Source organism: Pagrus major, chromosome 8 (genome assembly GCF_040436345.1).
Source record: "Pagrus major chromosome 8, Pma_NU_1.0".
Taxonomy (NCBI): Eukaryota; Metazoa; Chordata; class Actinopteri; order Spariformes; family Sparidae; genus Pagrus; species Pagrus major.
The window spans coordinates 4100202-4119920 of record NC_133222.1 but is presented as its reverse complement, the minus strand read 5'-3'; the positions used below and the strand labels follow the sequence as shown (position 1 = coordinate 4119920).

Sequence of the window (19719 nt, the reverse complement as noted above, 5' to 3'; positions counted from 1 at the left end):
ATAGGTCCACAATCAAAGCGACGTGATTGGTTGTCCTGCTTTTTGTTGTGTAAAAAGGGTTTTAAGCCTATTACTATATTGCTTGCTCTCGGCCAATGCTTTTGATACAGTTTGCTTTTGTGAAACCAACCAGAGATATTTTTAGAACATTTTGATACAATCCTTTCGAGTAGATGCCTTGTGTATATTTCCGTTTACACCATGATGGAATGTAGCTCATACTGTGGAATCAAACCATCGGTTTATATTTGCAAGATTTGACAGAACACAAATGTGACAACTACCTAAGTTACCTTACAGTACAGAAAAATAAATAGATTACGTTCGGTCTTCAGTATTATTACTTTTACGCCTTTAGGCTTTGCTTTAATATGCTTTGCTTTCTGTGTACGTTTTTATCGTTATTTTTTCTTGGAGAATTTTACCTCAGACTGAGTTTCTACGCAGTCCCCCCGTCGAATCCATCTGTGACTCTTAGGCCGCTCTCGGTTGACAACACGAGAAATAATTGCTATGTGTAAAAAGGCAGCTAAAAACGGTGAAGACAGTTTTTCTATGTAACAAAAAAAAAATCACACTTTTATCTCGACTTAACGCATCAGATCAACAGTCGTGGATATTATCAGAGGATGGAGTTAACTGTGTGGACTCGGACCAATTCATAAAAACATCCAATCAACTAGCAAATTCAACTGCCAAAATGAACTCTTAAGAGGAAAAACTGTACTGGGATTGATCAGAAAAGCAACAATCTATATTGTCAAGACTTTTGACAGAATCCTCTGATAATGTCCAGCGTACCTGACTGTACAAGCTTTTATTTTGAGTGCTTGTTTTCAATGCTTACCTGATCAAACAACGGGGATGACGAAATAGCCAAACAGTCAGACATACAACCAACCAGCAAACCAGTATTTCTCTCCTCTGCTACAGTATCGCTTTAAGTTGTGAGTTTTTGCATCCAAATAAAGGTAGATTTTCATGAATCTGTGCTGCTGTCTCCGACTCTTCCTACCTCCCGATCAAACCATCCTTTGTTGGGGCTTTTACCTCCAGGAAAACCTGTGTTGGCTGCATGTTGTGCTGCGGCCGACTCTCTCGCCTGGACCACAGAGTGCAGTTAAACATCAGTACCACTAGGTGTCAGTATGCACAATGTAATTGCACCTAACAGCTCCATCACCCTGCCGCTTCCTCTGCTTACACACAAACACAGTTAATGGCAGAGGAAGAAGAACAAAGGCTTTCAATCAAACAAAAGAAGAATTCATGAGACTGAATTCAAAAACACCCGACACCCATTTTACAACTGTTTCATTCAGTGGTTATTAGTGAGAATGTGGACAGAATCAGTGTTAATGTCTGTAAACCAGAATATATCGTTGTCTCTCTTTAAGCAGAGATGGATGGACGATGACGTCATGTATTTTCCAGCATAGCTTCACCAGACTGCCGCCTAATGAGAGTCGCAATCAGCCAGACTTAATTGAAACACCTGCGAGGCTTTAAGTCTCGCAGGTGTGAGCCTCAACCAGAAGATCACAGTCTGAGACGAGCATTTATTCTCATATAGCTACTTTATCAGAATATTAGTATTATTGGGTTCATTTATTATATAGCTTTTTCCCATATCATGCAGTTAAAGCACGCAAACATTATGCAATAGTTAGGTTTTGCAAATTTGATAAGTATGATATGTTATGATTGCAGTACTTTATTACAACATTGTCTTCAAGACATGAGGAGGAGGAGGAGGAGGAAGGTGAGCCGATGATATGTGTGACTGACTCTGGGAAGCTGGGTTGTGAGTTTAGTGTCTTACTCTGATATAAATAACAATAATCAAGACAGTATCATATGATATATTCACAGTATTGTATTACAGTGTGGCAACAGTCTATGTATGAGAAGAAGGAAACTATTCAGACACATTTTTATACATGCAAATATGTATATATGGCCTCATGAAGCCCAAACATACAGTATATATACACTATTTTAATGTCAGTGTTTTAGATTTATTGCAGCAGTGTTTAAATTGATGCTTTGTAAGAGATCTATAAGAGGAGATGGTTTTGAGTGCAGTGTTTGATTTGAAGTGTTTTCAGTGTTTATTGTTGAGAGGTTTGAGAACTTGAGCTTCAGCTTCAGGAAACATGTTCAAACGAAACAAATCAAAATGTTTTGTGTGTCTGATGAGGACCACGTGGTGTAAACATGGCAAAATAAAACCAGAACCAGTCCCTGCAGGAGAAGAGTCTGAATAGCAAGATAAATAATACAAAAAAGGTGTGCTTACTGGGTCAAAAACATTTGACCCTACTTACTTACTTACTTTCAGAAAAAGCCAAAAATGATTGGTGTGCAGAATAACATTTAGCATCTACATCCTTTTGTCATCTTTTTTGATCTTCATTGATTATTGATCGGCAAGGATTTCGTTGCAACATCTGTGAGAAAACCCACATTTAGGGTTCAAATTAGGGATGTAATGATGCACCGATCCGGATCGATGTCGATTCAATAATCAATGATCCAATAGCAAATTGATAAAATGTCTGTGGCAGTTAAGACCTCACACATTCAAATGCAAGACATCGGAAAGTAATATAAATACATTGTGATATCAGGCAAATATCGTATCGTTGTGCAAAGAATCGATATAATATGGTATCGTCGATGTAACTTGCGATTTACACCCCTTCAGCCTTTGTTTACATTTTTCAGTCAGTCTATACGGAAACAAAGAGGTGCATCCAGGAGCGACACTGCAGTGACTGAGTGTTATGACAGAATATTAAAATCAGCGCTGATGAGCTTTGGAGGACCATCTCTCTTTTGTTGATGTCTCCTCCTGCATCACTCTGCCCAGCAACTGCACCTCCCTCCTCCGAGCGCGTCTCCTTTAAAAAAAAAATTTAAAAAAAACCTCCGGACTGTCCCTTTAATCCGCAGCTCAGAGCGCTGACGTCACCCATCCCCTGAGCCGCCTGCGCTGATTGGCTAGAGGTGACGTCAACCTCACATATTTTTTTTTCTCTCTCTCCTCTCCCTGCTGAACCATGACCTCATCGCTTTAGTTCAAGTGCTAAAGTGCACCTTCTGTAACTAACCCCCCCCTCCTCCTCCTCCACCTCCTCCACCTCCACCCCTACACACACACACACACACACACACACACACACACACACACTAACAGTTAGCCTAGCAAAAGCTAACCAACTCCTCCACCAGCTCGTCCACGTTTCCTGGTCAGAAGGAGACACACACAGAGAGAGAGGACGGGGGTTTGTCACCGCGCTTTCATGTCTCGTTTGCTCCTGGCGCTGTCACCCTCCGTCAGCTGTGCCGTCCTCCTCCATCCCCCTCCAGCCAGGTAAACACCCGGGTGGTGCCAGCCTCATGAAGACACGGGCCGCGGTGCCCCCCCCCCCAACACACACACACATGGAGGCCAGCTGAATAACGCACAGGAGCAGCGTGGAGCCCGAGGTGAGTGTTCCCGACAAAAATGCGCTGTTATGGAGTGAAGTGCGTAAAGTGCGTCGCAGGGCTAGCTTTAGGTTAGCAGCTCGCTATCTGCTCGTGCCTCTCCTCCCTCCTCTCCCCCTCCCCTCCTGCGGCGAGTCTGTCAGCGCGCACTCCCCCCCCTCCCCTCTTCTCCATACACACACTTCATGTGCGCGCCCGTCTTATAATGGGAATTAAACCCCCGCGTCCTGGCTTCAAGTGATCGATACCTTTTTATTTTTTATTTATTTTTACACCTGGCTGCTCATCATTTTTTAAAGGTAGGTGTTTTTTTTCTTCCTGCGTTTCCTGTTTTTAATTTCATCACAGCCGCGTCCGATCAATGGAGAGGCAACATTTTTCGCATGCGGACACATCCACGCGTCACAACAACACAGAGGGGGGAAAAGGTTTCCCACCTCCCCCCCGATTACTTTTAAATGTCTCGATGCTGCGTTTGTGAAATGTCCCGCACTGTGCGCTATTCTTATTTCTAATCTAGGTCGGGTTTATTATAGTCCGCCACGAGCGCGCTCACCGTCCATCATTGTTATTAACAGTGATCGAACAGGCCACAGCGTCCCAGCGTCTTTTCTTTGTGCGCCTCATCCCGTCATCTGAAGACGGGGATGATGTCCCCCGCATTTTTCTGTCTATTATGTGCATCATGTCGTAATTACTGTGATGGCAGAGTGCGGGGTAGTCCCGGTTTGTTATATGACCCCCGCAATTTGCAGGAGCGCGCTCGGAGAGTATTGATTAAAGGGGCACCAGGATGGTTTTATACCTGGTTGTGTTGTTTACAGTGTGATGATGCTTCTGCTGCCAAACCAGGGATCGATTTTTCCCCAAATTACATGATCACTGTAACATCATGCTGCACTGTTTTTTTTTTTTAATCTCTCCTGTATTACACTTCCCAGGCTTGTCACTCTACTAACCCCCATTTGTGATCACTGCATGTATTATTTACATCCAGCTTTATATAGCGCTGCCAGCCACACACAGAAGGCATCCAGTGTTATTTAAGATGAGTTTATTATCTGATTATTGTGGACAAGGGACATTCAGATTCACTTTATTGTCTTTACATACAAAAAAAAATGAAACAAAACACTGTTAAGTGTTAAAAACAAGTTAAAACACGTGGTAAAGGAAAGGAAGACAACAGTTTAGCAGCATGGTAGCTGATATCAGGATTGTATTTAGTTTTAGTCAGAGAATTATAAACTAATCAGTTTATTAGTCTGTTGAAATGAATTAATTATTTTGAGAACTGCTTCAACTTGGAGGTTATTCTGCTTCTCGTTGTCTCCTGTGAGAATAAACTACATGTGTCAGGCTTTCAGACAAAATAGGAAGTTTTAACACAACATTTTTTAGACGGAGCAATTCATCTGTCCGTCAAGGAAACAGCAGATTAAATGATCGGATTATAATCGAAATTGCAATACGGCTAAGTGCAATATACAAAGGTGCTGCAGTTTTTTTTAATAAAGATAAAAATGTGGGACTGGACAACAAATGTCACATCGTCATGATTTTAAAAGTGTTTGTCAGTGAAAATAAAAGAAATTATAATGAAAAATGATCCTATCGTGCAGCCACGTTAAGGAATAATGGAAATATTTCTGATTTGCAGCCCGACATTTCCCTTCATTTCAAAGAAAAGTGTTCTGAGAAGTCAGCTCTAATGAAAACTGTCATTAAACAGTTTAAAAACAACACTTATCTAGTAACTAATGATTAATTCAGCAGTGTTTTGAAAGCACATCAGCGAAAACCCAAACACGATCTCCAACTCTTGTTTCTACGTTCTCCTCCTGGTTCCGCTCCACCGGTGACCCTGTAATCCCTCCAGCAGCCCTGTGTTGATAGCGTTGGCCTGAATACCTGCAGACTCCCTTCATGTGGTCGCATTTTAAAGCGTAAATGACACTCGACAAAGAGACGGTGTGTAAACACACGCACATGCAAACTTTTAGTCGGTGAGAGAGCCTGTGGCGCAGAGTAAAGGGCCTGACATGCTCGGATGATGTCATTGTTTGTGGTCCAAACAAACAACTCATGTCTCTCATTGTGTGAGCTGCAGAGGCAGCTTGATATCAGTCTACTCAAGGCTCTGGCCACAGGTGACGTTATGCAGGGAGTTAATGAATAACCTGGATGGTATTACATCAGCGTTGGTTGCCCTCCAGTTGCTCTCTTTGTGTTTGCCTTTCTTCCCTGATGTCTGATATGGCATTATTGAGCCGGTCCATCGTGCTCGGCTCATGGTTTTTTTGTATGAATATGCCTGCATGAGTTATCCATTATGTGGCGATAAAGTCACTTTGTCTTTGTCTTACTGACCTCTTACAGAGAAGCTTTTTTTTATTTTATTATTATCACTCTTTTGTTATCAGCTGTAAAGAGTAACAGTAAAGTCTGTTGATGATTTATGAAAATTTCCAGATCTCTGGGATTTCCTCTTCCCTCTTTAGTTGGAAAACAATGTATTGCAGTCATTTAAAAAAATAAATAATGCCTCTAAATCTGTAACTAACATTTCATTTGATCATCAAATCAGCTGTTGAGTGATGCACGATGAATAATTTAATCAGTTAGTCGAGAAGCGAAAGTGTTGCACTTGCCTTAGAGGTAAATAAAAAGTCTTACATTTGAATATGTGACGTCTTAACTGCCATAAACATTTTATCTGATTTGATTTATCCATCCCTATAATCTGATAAACAAATGCACACAGTATGTTTATGTTTAAATACCCTGGTATGGCTTAAAACTGCTGCAGCCATACTGTCTTTTTACATTATACATGCACTTACCTGTTGGCAACCTGGTGTTCATTAACCTAACTCGCTCTGATAACCGTATTCCTATTTAAAACCTACCTCTGTCTGCACACCTACACATATACTACATATCTTTATACTTCACTATAATGCCTGAATAAGAAGAAGATGAGTCGTCGGCAAATTTGTTTTAAATTTGGTTAAAAATTAGTTTCAGTTTCATCACAATATGATATTATATCGAGTTTTTGGACAACAATACAGTATTTACCGATATCACAAAATCTGCCATAATGCAATTTGGGCTCGATTCGATACAGGGGCCTGTGATGGATATGAGATGACTTCATTTAACACAATCAGTTACATTTATATCAACTCAAGAAAAGCAACTAGGAGTTGCTCATGGACGGAAACGATGACAGACGTGCCATGGGAATTTCAAAATAAAGACATATCTTAATGATGGCGGCGACATGAATCGATGCTATTGGGTCGTTGATCATTAAATCGATATATCGATCCAGATCGATGTGTTGTTACACCCCTAATGATAGTTCGTGTAGACACCCTGGGTCATGCATGAGAATGTTAACATTATGCTTTCTTCATGCTTGATACATGTGTACGCTGACGCTCTGTTTAAATGCAGTTTTGTCATCCATGTACATGAATTAATGCTCCTCGTGCTTTTAGTGATGCAGAACTGAAAAGTCCAGTACTTTGGAGGCACTGAAGGTAGATTCAGATATCTAAATTCCCCAGCTAGTTGAGAAAACACTTCAAAATGGACCAGTTGATCTGGTTCTCCTGCCTTCAGCCAGTACTTCAGGTGTAACTGCTTTGCTTCAACCTTTGTCCGTCTTCAACTTTTGGACTATGGTTTTGAAAAAGCGATCGGAAGGATGTTGTTTTTCGACCGACTGTGGGCACGTATAGATGGAGTGATGCTAAATTTGGATGGGTCAGACCAGATGTCAAATATTTGTAATCAACAACGTGTAGACGACCTCACCGTTAAAATCTCATCCTCTGTTATTTAAGGGAACACAGCCACTTGGTTGTAGTCCCACAGCTGAAGTTGTGAGAGTATGTAACGCTGTCAGTTTTTAGCTTGTATCCTGATCCAGCGTCAGCACCAGTAGCATCCCATCGCCATCGCCCTCCTCGTGCCCCCTGCTCGCCCCAACCGGGCTGTTTCTATGGCAACCACAGAATCTGCTCCGGGCCTGTACACGCTGTCTCGGTCTCATCGCTCTCTCTGTCTTTCTCTCTCTCTCTCTCATCTCGGCTTGTTTTCCTCCGTTCAGCCTGAGCCTCGCAGCGAGCTCCTGGCTGCTGCCTATTTTAGTTTCGAGGAGCTTGTTTGTTTTTTTTGCTTCTGATTGTTTTTCTGCGTGGATGCAAAGATGGAGTAAGAAAGATGGTTTTGCATCAGGGGGTCGGGGTTGTTGTGCTGAGTAAGCACACTGAGGTTTGTGCTCCCTCCTTGTATCATTCATCATCCTCTCTCTCTCCCTATCCATGTTATAATATTTTCCTTGTCTCTATCTTTTTCTGTTTCCTTGTACTTCCTCCTATCATCTCCTCTCTTGCCCACACAAACAGGGTCCACCGGGAGCAAAGTTATCATTGGATGGTTGTTTAGCGGCGTAGAAAGGTGCAGAGCACCAGTCTCTCCCTCTGCCTGCTGCCACACATGTAAACCTGCACACCCCTCCCCTCCCCGTCCTCGTTCACTGCACAAGAGCAAGAAAAGAGTGATAGAGGAGGAAGGAGGGATTCAGAGAGAAAAAAGTGAGAGAGAGAGAAAAGCTGGGCGGGTGGGAGAGCAGTCGCCATTAGACATATGCAGCATCCGATGTTGTGCTCAGCAGCAGGGAAACAGAAAAAAGAGGGAGAAGGACTCACACCGCTGGAAAGCTGTGTTGTTAGCTGCTTGGCTGAAGGGCTCCGCGCCATATAAGGTATGGTATAACAGGTGACGGGGCAGGTCGTAATGTGGCAGGCAGGGGCTGTTTGTGGTGGTGGTGGTGGTGGGAGGGGGGAGTGTGCTGGCATTGCAGCTACGCTTAGTGGTTTGTGCAGAATGGCTGCTGGGGTGCACATCATGGAGTAGTGGGGAAATGTCACTGTGTCAGTATGTTCATGTGCTTCATCGCTGCAGGTCACAAAATTTATGCTTTGCTGGAAGAACGAATGCAAAAAAATCCACATCAGTCTTCACCGTGACACACACAGAGAGATTAGAGATTAACTGGGTTTATTTTGTCTGTGTGGCTTTCTCAAGATATAAGCTGCATTATGTTTGCCCAGAGGACTTTGTGTACTAACCTTCTTCACTGCATGACTCGACCATCCTACATTTTTTATCTAACTAAGATGTGTCTGTTCTGGACTTGTTTGTGTCTGCTGCACATGCCTTTACTGTACAGTAGCTACTTTTCTGATGCAGCAGCTGTTTGGCTGTGTTTACAGTGCAGGCAGTTGCTACTGTCTATCTCAGATTTTCCTCCATGTTCCAGTGCAGCCGAGCTTGCATCAGGTACGTTGCCAGGCAGCAACAGCATGTGTACATCTATGTTCAGGCTTGGCCCAGCGCAGCCTGTAGCAGACGTATGATTATGTACTCCACATCCACGTCTTAGGTCTCAGTGCAGTCGCCTGCGAGTTAGTTTATGAGAATGATTTCTTTACTCTTTCCCTCTCTTTCAAGCACTCTCTTCGTCTCTTTCCTCCTCGCTCCATCCTGACAGCCCGTCCCCTCCCTTACCTTGAGCAGGCCGAGTTGCTAGGCTGGAGAGATTCTCGCTGAAAAACATCCTTTGTTACCTCCCTGCACGGCGCTGGTGTCAGAACAGAGGTGAAAAGTTACAGAGCAGAGCTGCCTGGACGTCTTCCCAAGACAATGATCAGAAGACCCAGTTTCTCCTCTCTCTCAGTTGCCCACCTTCTCAACAATGTTTTTCTTTTTCTGCTTCACGTACAGTAGACGGTTTTCTACTGTTTCTCGTCGCCTACATGAAGCGTTCTTGTTATTTCTGGCTCGCTATCTTGCCGTTTCTCCCTGTCGCTTCCCCTTTTCTCCCCTCTTTAATGATGTGATTAGTGCGCTGGTGTTAAATTATGCCAAGGCTTTAATGTATTTCTACTTCATCAGTTCCTACACCTCTATCAGTCGTACTCTCCCTTTTCACCCGCGGTTTAAAGCTCCCATTTAGGCTTTGGGGTAAATGAGAGGAGGCCCATTCATTTTTCATGACACCATGTGCCTGTAGATGAATAAAACAACACGACTGCATTCACATTCTGACCTTCTCACTTGTCGCATGACACCTGGTTGGTCAAGGAAGTGGTCCTCAACCTGCGCGGGGCTTTTATTCATATGTTTACTGGCATTTTTGTCATATTTTGTTCTCATGTTGTTGTTTGTGCGTGTGGATGTTAAATGTATAAGCGGTGTGGTGAACGTGAGCGGGGAGGAGATCAGAGTGATTGGTAGTGATAGATGGGAGAAGAGGCAGTTCGTCAAGTTTATGGACGGCTCTCTGCAGCACACACACACACACTCACACTCACATTCACACACTCATTCACACGCACACATACACAGGATGTCACACAGGCTGTTTGCCTGTGTCCAGACCTGCTCTCTGAATTCCCCCAGCTTAATTTATCTCACGCCCTCAGTTTCCTGTTTCATGAGCTGCCGTACAAGAGACCCTCGATCAACAACAACCAACCTTCACACACACACACACACTTACACAGACACGCACGCGCGTTTGACTGTCGTGCATGTCTAAGTTAAGTCTTTGGATGTGTGATACTCCGTCAGATCTCAGGACTGACAAATCCCGGCGGATGATCCAGCCGGCTTTTAAGCCTCAAAATAACTCTTATATTCTTGTTTAGCATTGTGGCTATTTTTAATATTCAAGGTGCTCAAAGTCAGCTGATCAAAGATGCATAAAAATACAACGTGCGCTCGCCTGTGGTTTTGGAACGAATGCGAAATTAATCCGTCATGGTCGCTTTGTGGCAGCGAGGTCTGAGTGTTGTTTTTTTGTTGCACTGGGCGTGAGTGGGCGAGCTCGGGACGAGAGGTGATCGCGCCCTTCATGTCCGATCATCAGCTGTCTCGTCATCAGCATCTCAAAGCTGACAGTGGCAGTTTTGAATGTCACTGCTGGACAATAACAGCACTGAAATAAACCACTGAATGATTCCTCTTTTCTAACTCTTCCATTTCCTGTTTCAGGCACCATGGATCTCTCAGCGCCAGCTCCCTTGGTAGCCCTCCTCCGCTGACCTCCTCATCCTCGTCCTCCCTGTCTCTTCCTCCACCTTCCCCTCTCTCATCTACCCTTCTTCCTCCACATACCCCCATCCCTTCGCTACCTCACGTCTGTGACCCAGGGTGACCGCTGCACCCCTCGTACATCATGGCAGGGGAGAAAGGGCCGACCAAGAGAAGCGCCATGGACATCAAGCGCCTGGCGAGCCTCATCCAGAGAGGAACGGGCCGCTTGCTGGTGATCGACAGCAGGACGTTTTCTGAGTACAACGCGTCGCACGTGCAAGGCGCAGTCAACGTCTGCTGCTCCAAGCTGGTGAAGAGGCGACTGCAGCAGGACAAGGTGTCTGTCACTGAGCTGCTGCAACCCAACGGCAAGGTGAAGGTGAGTGAGATCTTAGAAAGCCTTTTCCTGGATCCACACCAATTCACTAATCCAGCACAAAATCCCAGTCACACAGCGAATTGTTGTTTTTACAGTTGGGTTTTTGTACAAATGAAACAATCAAAATATAACTTGTTAATTAGTGAACTTTGGAGGTGCTTGCAAGTGTGTTTTTCTCACTCTTGGAAAGAGCCACACCTACTGGTGCCCCGTGTTGACAGTCTTGACCCTGTTAAAAATCTGAGTGTATGAATAAAAATGCATGAGACTCGTGTGGCACACAAAGAAAAACCAAGTGACTCATCTTGCAAATGAGGGTTGGAAATTGAAATGGTGCGTTCACAGTACAGTGCGTTAGGACAAGTCAGCTTGATATTGCTTGTTTCGGCAGAGGCGGCAGAATCAGCAGGGGAATGCAAAACACGAATGCAGCAGGGACGTCTGTGACAAAATATCCTCTATATCCTGAGCAACAGGAAATATGTTGGTCTGCAGCTCAAGGGTTAAAGTTTTGGGTTCACTCTCCTGTGCTTTAGTGGTAAAGCAATGCTGTATGTGTCATGTATGTAAAAGAGGAAGTTCATTGTATGTTTCTTTGTTATTTAGAAATACAGGAGACGCACAAAGAGCAAAGACGTTTCCCTTTTTCTTTCACAATTTTTCACCCTTCCCGAGTGACACTGACTCCTTAACATCTCCACGGGGTTCTTCTCAGAACATTTCCGACAGCCTAACCCGAGTGCCGCTCTGGTTCTAGATAGGCCTCCTCCGTGCTACACCACGTCAGCGGGGTGCTATATTTGGCGGGCGGACAGGCGGGCGTACTGTAGGTTCGTCGCTTATCAGCGGCCCTGTAATCGGATCCACGCGTTTTCCATGACTTCTCCTGCGAATATGACAGCCTTTTTTTTCCATGGCCTGTCCACCCCATGGCATGCTGTCTCCTGTATTTTTAGTCGCTGTGTGAAACTGAAGGAACTCTGAGAGGGGAAACCTAAGCAGGGAGGGGGGGTGAAGTTTGTGCGTTTCGTGGCCTTGTGTAGTTTGCGTGTGCAACATCAGCCAACATTTTTACGTGATCGGACGAGCACATTAACACAAAGCTGAGGAGATGGCTGGCTGGTGAAATCCTTCTTCCTTGTGGCGCTCATTCTTCAGATCTTTTATTTGACAATGCAATAAAATGCTGAATCACTGAGGCCGACGATGACACATTACAAGTGGTTGACATATTTTTTCTAGGTGTGACGCGTTGGGTTTGAATGACAGTCAATAAAATGACGATACTCTTGTTTTTGTTGTTTTACTTCCTGGTTGCCAGGAGGAGCAGGAAGGAGAGTTTGACCTGCGACGCATCTCAAGTCTGCTGAACCTACTTACCAATGTGATTTATTACCTGCTCCCGTTTTATGCCCCATAGATACAGTATCAGTCCCCAGAGGGGCAGGGAACAAACTGACTCTGTATTTCCATTTGGTGCACAGCTCGAGAGCTTTAATCACCAAAAACACGCCCTGCCCACCAAATGGCAAATAATTACACATTATTGCTGTAGATTATTGCTTTTGCCGCTCCTGTTGGATTACAGCTGACGCTTGTAGGTGACTGACACTTTCCTTACGGTCAGACGGTAAAAAAATGGAGGAGAACTGTGGATTATTGTTACTTTCTCAAGTCAAATGACCTCCAGTTCAGCTAATAGCGTCTGTATAATTGGTACATTGGCGGAGAGTCCCCATGCGCCTGCTGTTTCTCACCGACTCTCTGTTATACCAATTAGTCCTAATTCAGCTTTATTGCGAGGGCTTCTGGCAGTGAAACCCACATGCCTTTCTTCTCACTCAAAATTCACCACTATTAACTATTGGACGAGGATCTTGTATAACACCTCTTGTGTTAGTTGCATGTACCTGGATACAAAAGAAGCTGCTGGGCCTGAAGGCCACACAGGAGAGATCCTTGCTTCTCATGACTCATCCCGACGGAAAAAGATCCTAGTTTTGCTCGGATAATGGGTTTTTATTTCGGGTCATGATGATGCATGACCTGCTCCTGGAATCTACAGATTCAAGCAGCAGGAGAAAAAAAACAAGACGAACAAAAGGAAAGCTGGAGAGCTGGAGGGCTGTGGCGTGTGAGAGGTTTTTTGGATCTAGTCAGACTTTGAGTTTCATTACTTGAGTCAGTGCTGCAAGCCTGAGTGTGTTTCTACACCAGGTCTATTGGGTCCATCGCTGTGTGAGGCCCAGTGGTTGGCCGGTCTCACACTGTGGCACCCCATCGAGCCGTGTTTCCTCCTGAATTCTCTCACTTACAACCTAATGTCTGTCTGTCTCCCACAATCTTGTGTCTTCCTCCATCATTAATTCCTTGTACCTCTCCTCTTCCTCTCCCTATCTGGTGTTGCCCCAAGGCTGGTTTGTCATTATCCATCCCCCACCTCCCTAGTAAAGAGGATAAGGCTTGCGATTAATGCTAGGCTGGATAAAGCTGGAACTAGCCGTGTGAGAGAGGAGGGCCCGACGGACCCAGACTCTTTTGTTATTGGCTAAGCATGACATCATCCCTTTTGTGCGGCCACTGGCAGGCCGCGGGCTGGGCACGTGCAGACTGGCTGTGTGGTGTTAAAGCCGGCTCCCAGCTAACCCCTCACACACACACACACACACACACACACACACACACACACACCATCCTCGCTACCCCCCACATGGCTCTGAGCATCGCCAGGAGCCGCCTCAGCCAGCCAAGACAGCAAAGGACACCATTGTGGCTCTTTGTTGGGGAAGTGAATGCAGGAAGCGGGAGAGCAGCACTGAGGGTATTCATGGATGGGCTGCAGCCTCCCGCCTCCTCCCCGGCTGCCTCCCGCCTCACATCCCATTGAGCGCTAATAGCCTGCATCCCCCAAGGCGCTGCACTCACCCTCTTTCATAGAAGCTCCCAACGCTTCAGTTAACTGAGCTGAATGAACATCCATGAGCAGCACAGCAGCGATCAAAATGGTGTCCTCTTTCTTCTCCCTTTCACGTCCCATCCCCTTCATAACCTCTTTATTTATGCTCTCTATTAATGTAGGTCAGTGCGAGCTGGATACAGTAGGTTAGGTGATGGTGGACCTCTGCTGGGAGAGGGATGGCACAGGCTTAGTTTGGAACAGGGCTTCCTCGTGCCTTTTCTGACAGGCTGGAGGGCAGGCGGCTGGTTTCTTGGCTTAAGCCCGGCTAATCCCTGCTGCTGTGGCGGGGACAGCCGGGCCAGGCAGACCTGACAGATGGACCCAGAGGTTTTCACTTCCAGCAGCCGGCCTGGGGAAGCACCCGTCCTCCTGTACGCCGGGCACGGACTCTCTGATGAATGGGACCAAGAGTAGAGCAGCCGAGTCGTAGAGACAGACGCTACTCTTACAAGCTGTCAGTGGAAGTTAAATATTTATAACCACAAGCATGTTTCAAGTCTCAGAGGCTTTAGTTTTGTGGATTGTGCGGCACAAATAGAGCATCACATTTTCCTGTGATTTGGCATTTTTTGGTCTAAACTCAACAATCCGCTCGATCGGCATACTGACCCAGTTAAGTGGATCAGGTATCAGCCAGATGTGACCCATCCACATCAAAATGTTTTCTGTGTTTGTCAGTGACCTTGTAAAATCGAGTGTTTCCGCTAACAAAATCTGATTACATTGACTTCCACACGTGTGGGGTGTACAGATGTTGTGGAAACATTTTGGAAAAAGAGAGTGTGTCCAGCTCAAAACTAGAATCAGCACCACGTACTCCTTGATGATGACTGATCTTTCTGCCACTGATTAAAAACAACAATTCAACAAATTCTGAAAAGCAAATAATCATTTTGATAATGTATCACGTGTGTGATACTCTGCTGCTTCTCTCTGTTTTGTCATATTTTAAGGTGAATACTTTCAATTTCTATGCTGCTGTTTGGATTAAACAAGCAATTTGAACAATCAGTGCTTTCTTGGGGAACCTGTGATGGGCTTTGTCAACAATAAACCAAAAGATGAATTAAAAAAACAATCAGCAGGTTAACAGATCCCAGGCTAAACCATCCTCTTTTCCTTTGCCGATAGCATTGTGCCTTTGTGACAGGTGGAGTCACAAACACTGAGCACTGACACAGAGAATTATTAGCGTTGGTTTGTTTTCAGTAAAGTCCTTCACCGGTAATGACACTCTGATACGTCTTCACGTGTTGTATAACAACACACTCATCAGCTGTTGTTGTTTGGTATAATGGTTAGCAGCAGTAAAGAGAGAGCCCGGCGATGGGTCTGTGATCTCGTCTGTAATTTTATTGTGGTAGGACTGGCAGAGTGCCCTGCCGTCTCGCACAGAGGGGAGACTGCACGTGACCAACTAATGCATTTATGCAAGGAAGAAGATCTTCCATCAGTTCCACTATGAAGCACCGTATGTTGTTTTTATCCTCCTTGGAAGTGCTCTGACCATGTTGACGCGTGATGAGAGAGAATCAAGGGCGAGTATTCATGAGATTGAGTAAAGAAATAAACAAAGACAACATGATTTTGCCTGTTATTAAAATGTCAGACACAGGGCACCATACAGTTAGGCCTGTCACAGTAACTACTTTTGTGATATAATTGTCATTTAAAGACCATTTTATGCTTTTCATATAGTGAAAACATGTTCTATGGCTGTACTATATAGTAACAAAAGCATATTGCGATTATTTTATCACAATTTTCATTTTTACTGAAAAAAACCCATTAAAATCATGATGCTGTGACCAAACTATCATGTTTTCTTACATCACTGCAGGACTATTATAACGCTGTTTTGTAAAACCACACAATCTAAAAAACATACATAGATTTGACTGTTGGGCTCTGTTAACAACAAAGTAATTTAAAAAACCATTTAACATTTAGCACAGGCGACAGATAGTTACTCATTAAACATGCTGCCAGTCCAGTTTTTTGCCATTTTTTTTCCCGAGGTCATGTTTGAGGCCATGTTCCTGTAATAGTTAAGTCAATATAAAGACATAAACAAGGTTTTCATAATGGTATTGTTCTGAACACAGAAGTTCCCTGTGTGGTGTTTCGAAATGAAGGGCAACACATGATGCATCATCTGCCTTGACAGTAGCTTCAGAACCGAGAACTTCAGCTGATGACTCACTGCGTGGATTGTTTCCCAGATTACCCAGAAGGCAAACTCTGGGAATTTTTTCATATGTTTCATTCACATTTTTTTTTTCTTCTGCCAAGTTCAAACAAAGACGCTGTAGCTGGCGGTGGTTTTTTACAGAGCCGGATATGTCATGTGTTTGCTTTGATGAGGTCATGGCATGAATCATTGTTTGCTCTGAGGATCCTTACTGTTTGACACAGACACACACTCACACTCTGGATATAGTTTCAGACTGCAGGAGCAAAGTTTTATGTAAAAAAAAAAATGTATTTTTAATTCGTGGATGCAGATGAAAGATGGAGGGAATGATTCGCAGATGATTTGCAGAAAATGAAATGTGGCTTTCATTATATACAGAGTGAGGAGGGTGACGTGGTGAAACCGGATTTACAGCATGCATGTGCTCTTTATAGACAACAATTTAGTCTGTGTGTGTGTGTGTGAGAGAGAGAGAGAGAAATTGTACACTTGTGGGTAAATGTTTACAGGCGTTACTTGCGTATGAATGTGTAATCGACAGTATGTGGGGCCTGGTGTGTATATTTATATATATGTGTGTGTGTGTGTCAGAGGTCCTCTGACATTCAGGGGTGTGAGGGTGTGACCAGATCAGGTGACCACATCTCTTTAAATGATCAGTGATGAACTCACGCCGCACATGAGGCATCAGGGAATTTCACCAGCCCTGACACATCCTTGTCTGAAACACACAAACACACACACACGACACAGACAAGTGGTCTAATACTGTACTATTGAGGACTTTCCGCTCATGACAAAACTAAGACACAACAGGTGAACACACTGGTTTTTTTTAATGCAGATTTTGTGCTATTTTGCTTTTCATGACATGTCAGGAAAACACCTGAAATACACATTTTTTTTAGTTATATTTCTGTTTGTGCAAATGTATTTAGATCATTCTTCAGTTGCGTATTTAAACACAAAAATCAGAAAAACACAATTATTTAACTAAAAGGAAGTTTTATGGTGGTATTAATTAGTTAAAGTCAACAACTTTTCAACAGTTTTGGTCTTAAAATGTATTGAATTGTATAATACAAATCTTTTAAAGGCTGTTTTCTCAAAATCATTTTACCCTCATACGCTGAGCCATAAACCTCTGCTTCAGTAGCAGTTACGTATTACCTCGTTTTTCAGTTTTATTCCTATCTGTATCCTGCAGGTTTTTACAGAGAGGTTTGTTTATATATGAATCATAGCCTGATAATTTTTTTTTCATGGTTTATGGAGTGATAAAAAGAGATATCTCTAACCCTAACCCAAAATGAACTCTGTAAAGACCTTCAACTCTGATTCATCAACAAAATGAAACAAAAACTTCTGAAGTCTGAAATATAAAAACATATATGCACACAGAGATAGTGACTATTACTGTACTTTTGAGGACTTTCCACTTCTGACAAGGACGAACACTACAGGTGAAAACATTGTTTGTTCAAGCGCTGGTTAATTTTAAGATTTTCCAGTAAATGTGCTCTTTCAGACAAGTGAAAGGAAAAAGTTCAAATCAGTTTTTAGTTCTCATTTCTCTTTTGCCTGAAATGTTTTGCTGACAAACAGTCTTGCCTTGTTCATAGTATTTCCTTTAGTTAAGTATACAGTCTACTTCCTGTTGACAATGGCACGCACATGCCCAGCGTACGTGACTGGAGCTAAAATGCTTGTCTGGACAAAACTTTCCAGTTTAATTCTTAACTATATTCTGAAGGTTTGTCATTCATCAATCATAGTTTGATTTGTATAACATTTTATTTCTAAACACAGGTCAATTTTTTAAGGCTGTTGAGCACTTTCTGATAAAAACAGATTAAAAACTAATTTTCAGATGTGTTATGAAAAATTTGAGAAAACTTGCAATACAAAGCATATTTCTCTTCATGCAAGTTATCGATCGAAGGAGATTCAAGGTGATATCTGTGCTAAAATATTTCCCCTGTTCACCTGTAACATCTAACCCCCGCGACATAACCCAAACCTGAACCTGTTACCTGAACACTTAACTCCAACCCTCTTTGTATTCGGCCCTCACAAAGATAGAAGCACAGCGGCTCTGTGACCCGCACATCACACCTACACACATGGAAGTGGCAGCTGCCGGTGCCAGTCAATGACATCATCTGGCCCCAGGGTGGTATCTTTACAGGGGCGGGTGGTATATGTCGCACCATGTGTGGTGGAGTCTTAAACCGACTTGCTAGGAGAGGTCACTGCCTGTCGCAGCAGGTCCTCTGGTAGTATGTAATGTACTGTATGCAGAGTCAGGTGCAGAGTCAAGTACGTGAATTAAGTGCAGCGTTTTCCGCAGTGAACAAGCTCCGACTCCGACATCTTCCATATTCACAGTCCGAGCCGTTAGTTGAGGCGAGTTCGTACCGCATTCGACTTGTTTTCTGCGGGACATCCCGGAGAGGGCACGCTGAGAGGACTCAGACTGCGCTTCAGGAATGTGGGGCCATTTTTAGCCTGTTTGTGCTGATGTTGTGTCACAGGCCGGTTCACACACAAACACACATAGTCGCTCAGCGCTGACCTTGTCACTGGTCAGCAACACTGCTGAGGTCAGGGGGGGGGGAACCATGCCTCACTTACCGGACACGCCGGGACTGTTTCCACCATTTTTCCACAGATAGGTTTTGTTGCCAAGTCGCTGCCCGTCATCTATGTTTCATGGTGTGTGTGTGTGTGCGTGTGTGTCTGTGTGTGTGTGTGTGTGTGTGTGTGTGTGTGTGTGTGTGTGTGTGTGTGTACACAGTCCCTACAGAGGAGCAATGACAGTATGGCCGAGCCCTGACTCACAGCCCTGTGTCAGACCTTGGTTTCCTCCCACTCCTTGTATATTTTATAACAAGGGGTCAGTAAGAGACATGCAGGGAGTTTTATCTCTTCCCAGCCCCCCTCAGTGTTTCCTCCTTTACAAATGTGAACACTTGTCCTCCTGGCTTTTCTTCCACTCTCTGTCATGCTTTCCTTGCGATGTCTTGCCGACTGGAGAAACATAACCTCTCCCCGTGTCCTGCTGTGATGCCAGCCGTCAGATCCTTTGGTGAAAGTCCGGGTGCAGGAGGATCATAGCGTTTTGTCTGCCAGTGCCACCTCCTGTCTCTCTCTGCCTCCCCCTCCTCTCTCTCTACAGCTGCTTCCCTCAGTTTCCCCTCTCATCCCCATCTTGGGCTTCCTTCATATCCCTCTGGTTTCTCCCCCCACTATTCACCTCTCTCTCTGTTTCCACTGCCCCTCCTTTTTTCCTCCTGGCTGCCAGTGGCATTCCTTGTTTACCTGCAGTGTGCATGCGTCAGAGCGCCTGGCCCAGGCACAGTAGTAGTAGTGATGCTGTAGCACTGCAGAGGGATGAGGGATCTGTACCACTCTGCTGCAGTCTGACAGCCAGCCCCACGCTCCCTCGGGTCGTTGACCTCTAACACTGCAGCAAACTCACTGCATATCACATACTGAGATGGAGTAGTTTTTAGCTTTAACAGTCTATTTGTATTATCATTCATACACTTCTGTCAAGATCGAGACAGGGAACGCTTTCAA

General features: G+C 44.2%; 1 protein-coding gene across 1 annotated transcript in view; it reads left to right on the top strand.

Moving 5' to 3' along the window:
- Positions 1-3235: 3235 nt before the first annotated feature.
- The window catches only part of dusp8a (dual specificity phosphatase 8a), a 47304-nt gene continuing 30820 nt past the window's right edge, over positions 3236-19719 (top strand). Inside the window, exons 1-2 of the mRNA XM_073472589.1 lie at positions 3236-3492; positions 10564-10984. Coding sequence (XP_073328690.1) covers positions 10748-10984 — 237 coding nt within the window. The 5' untranslated portion in view covers positions 3236-3492; positions 10564-10747. The remainder of the gene's footprint in view (positions 3493-10563; positions 10985-19719) is intronic.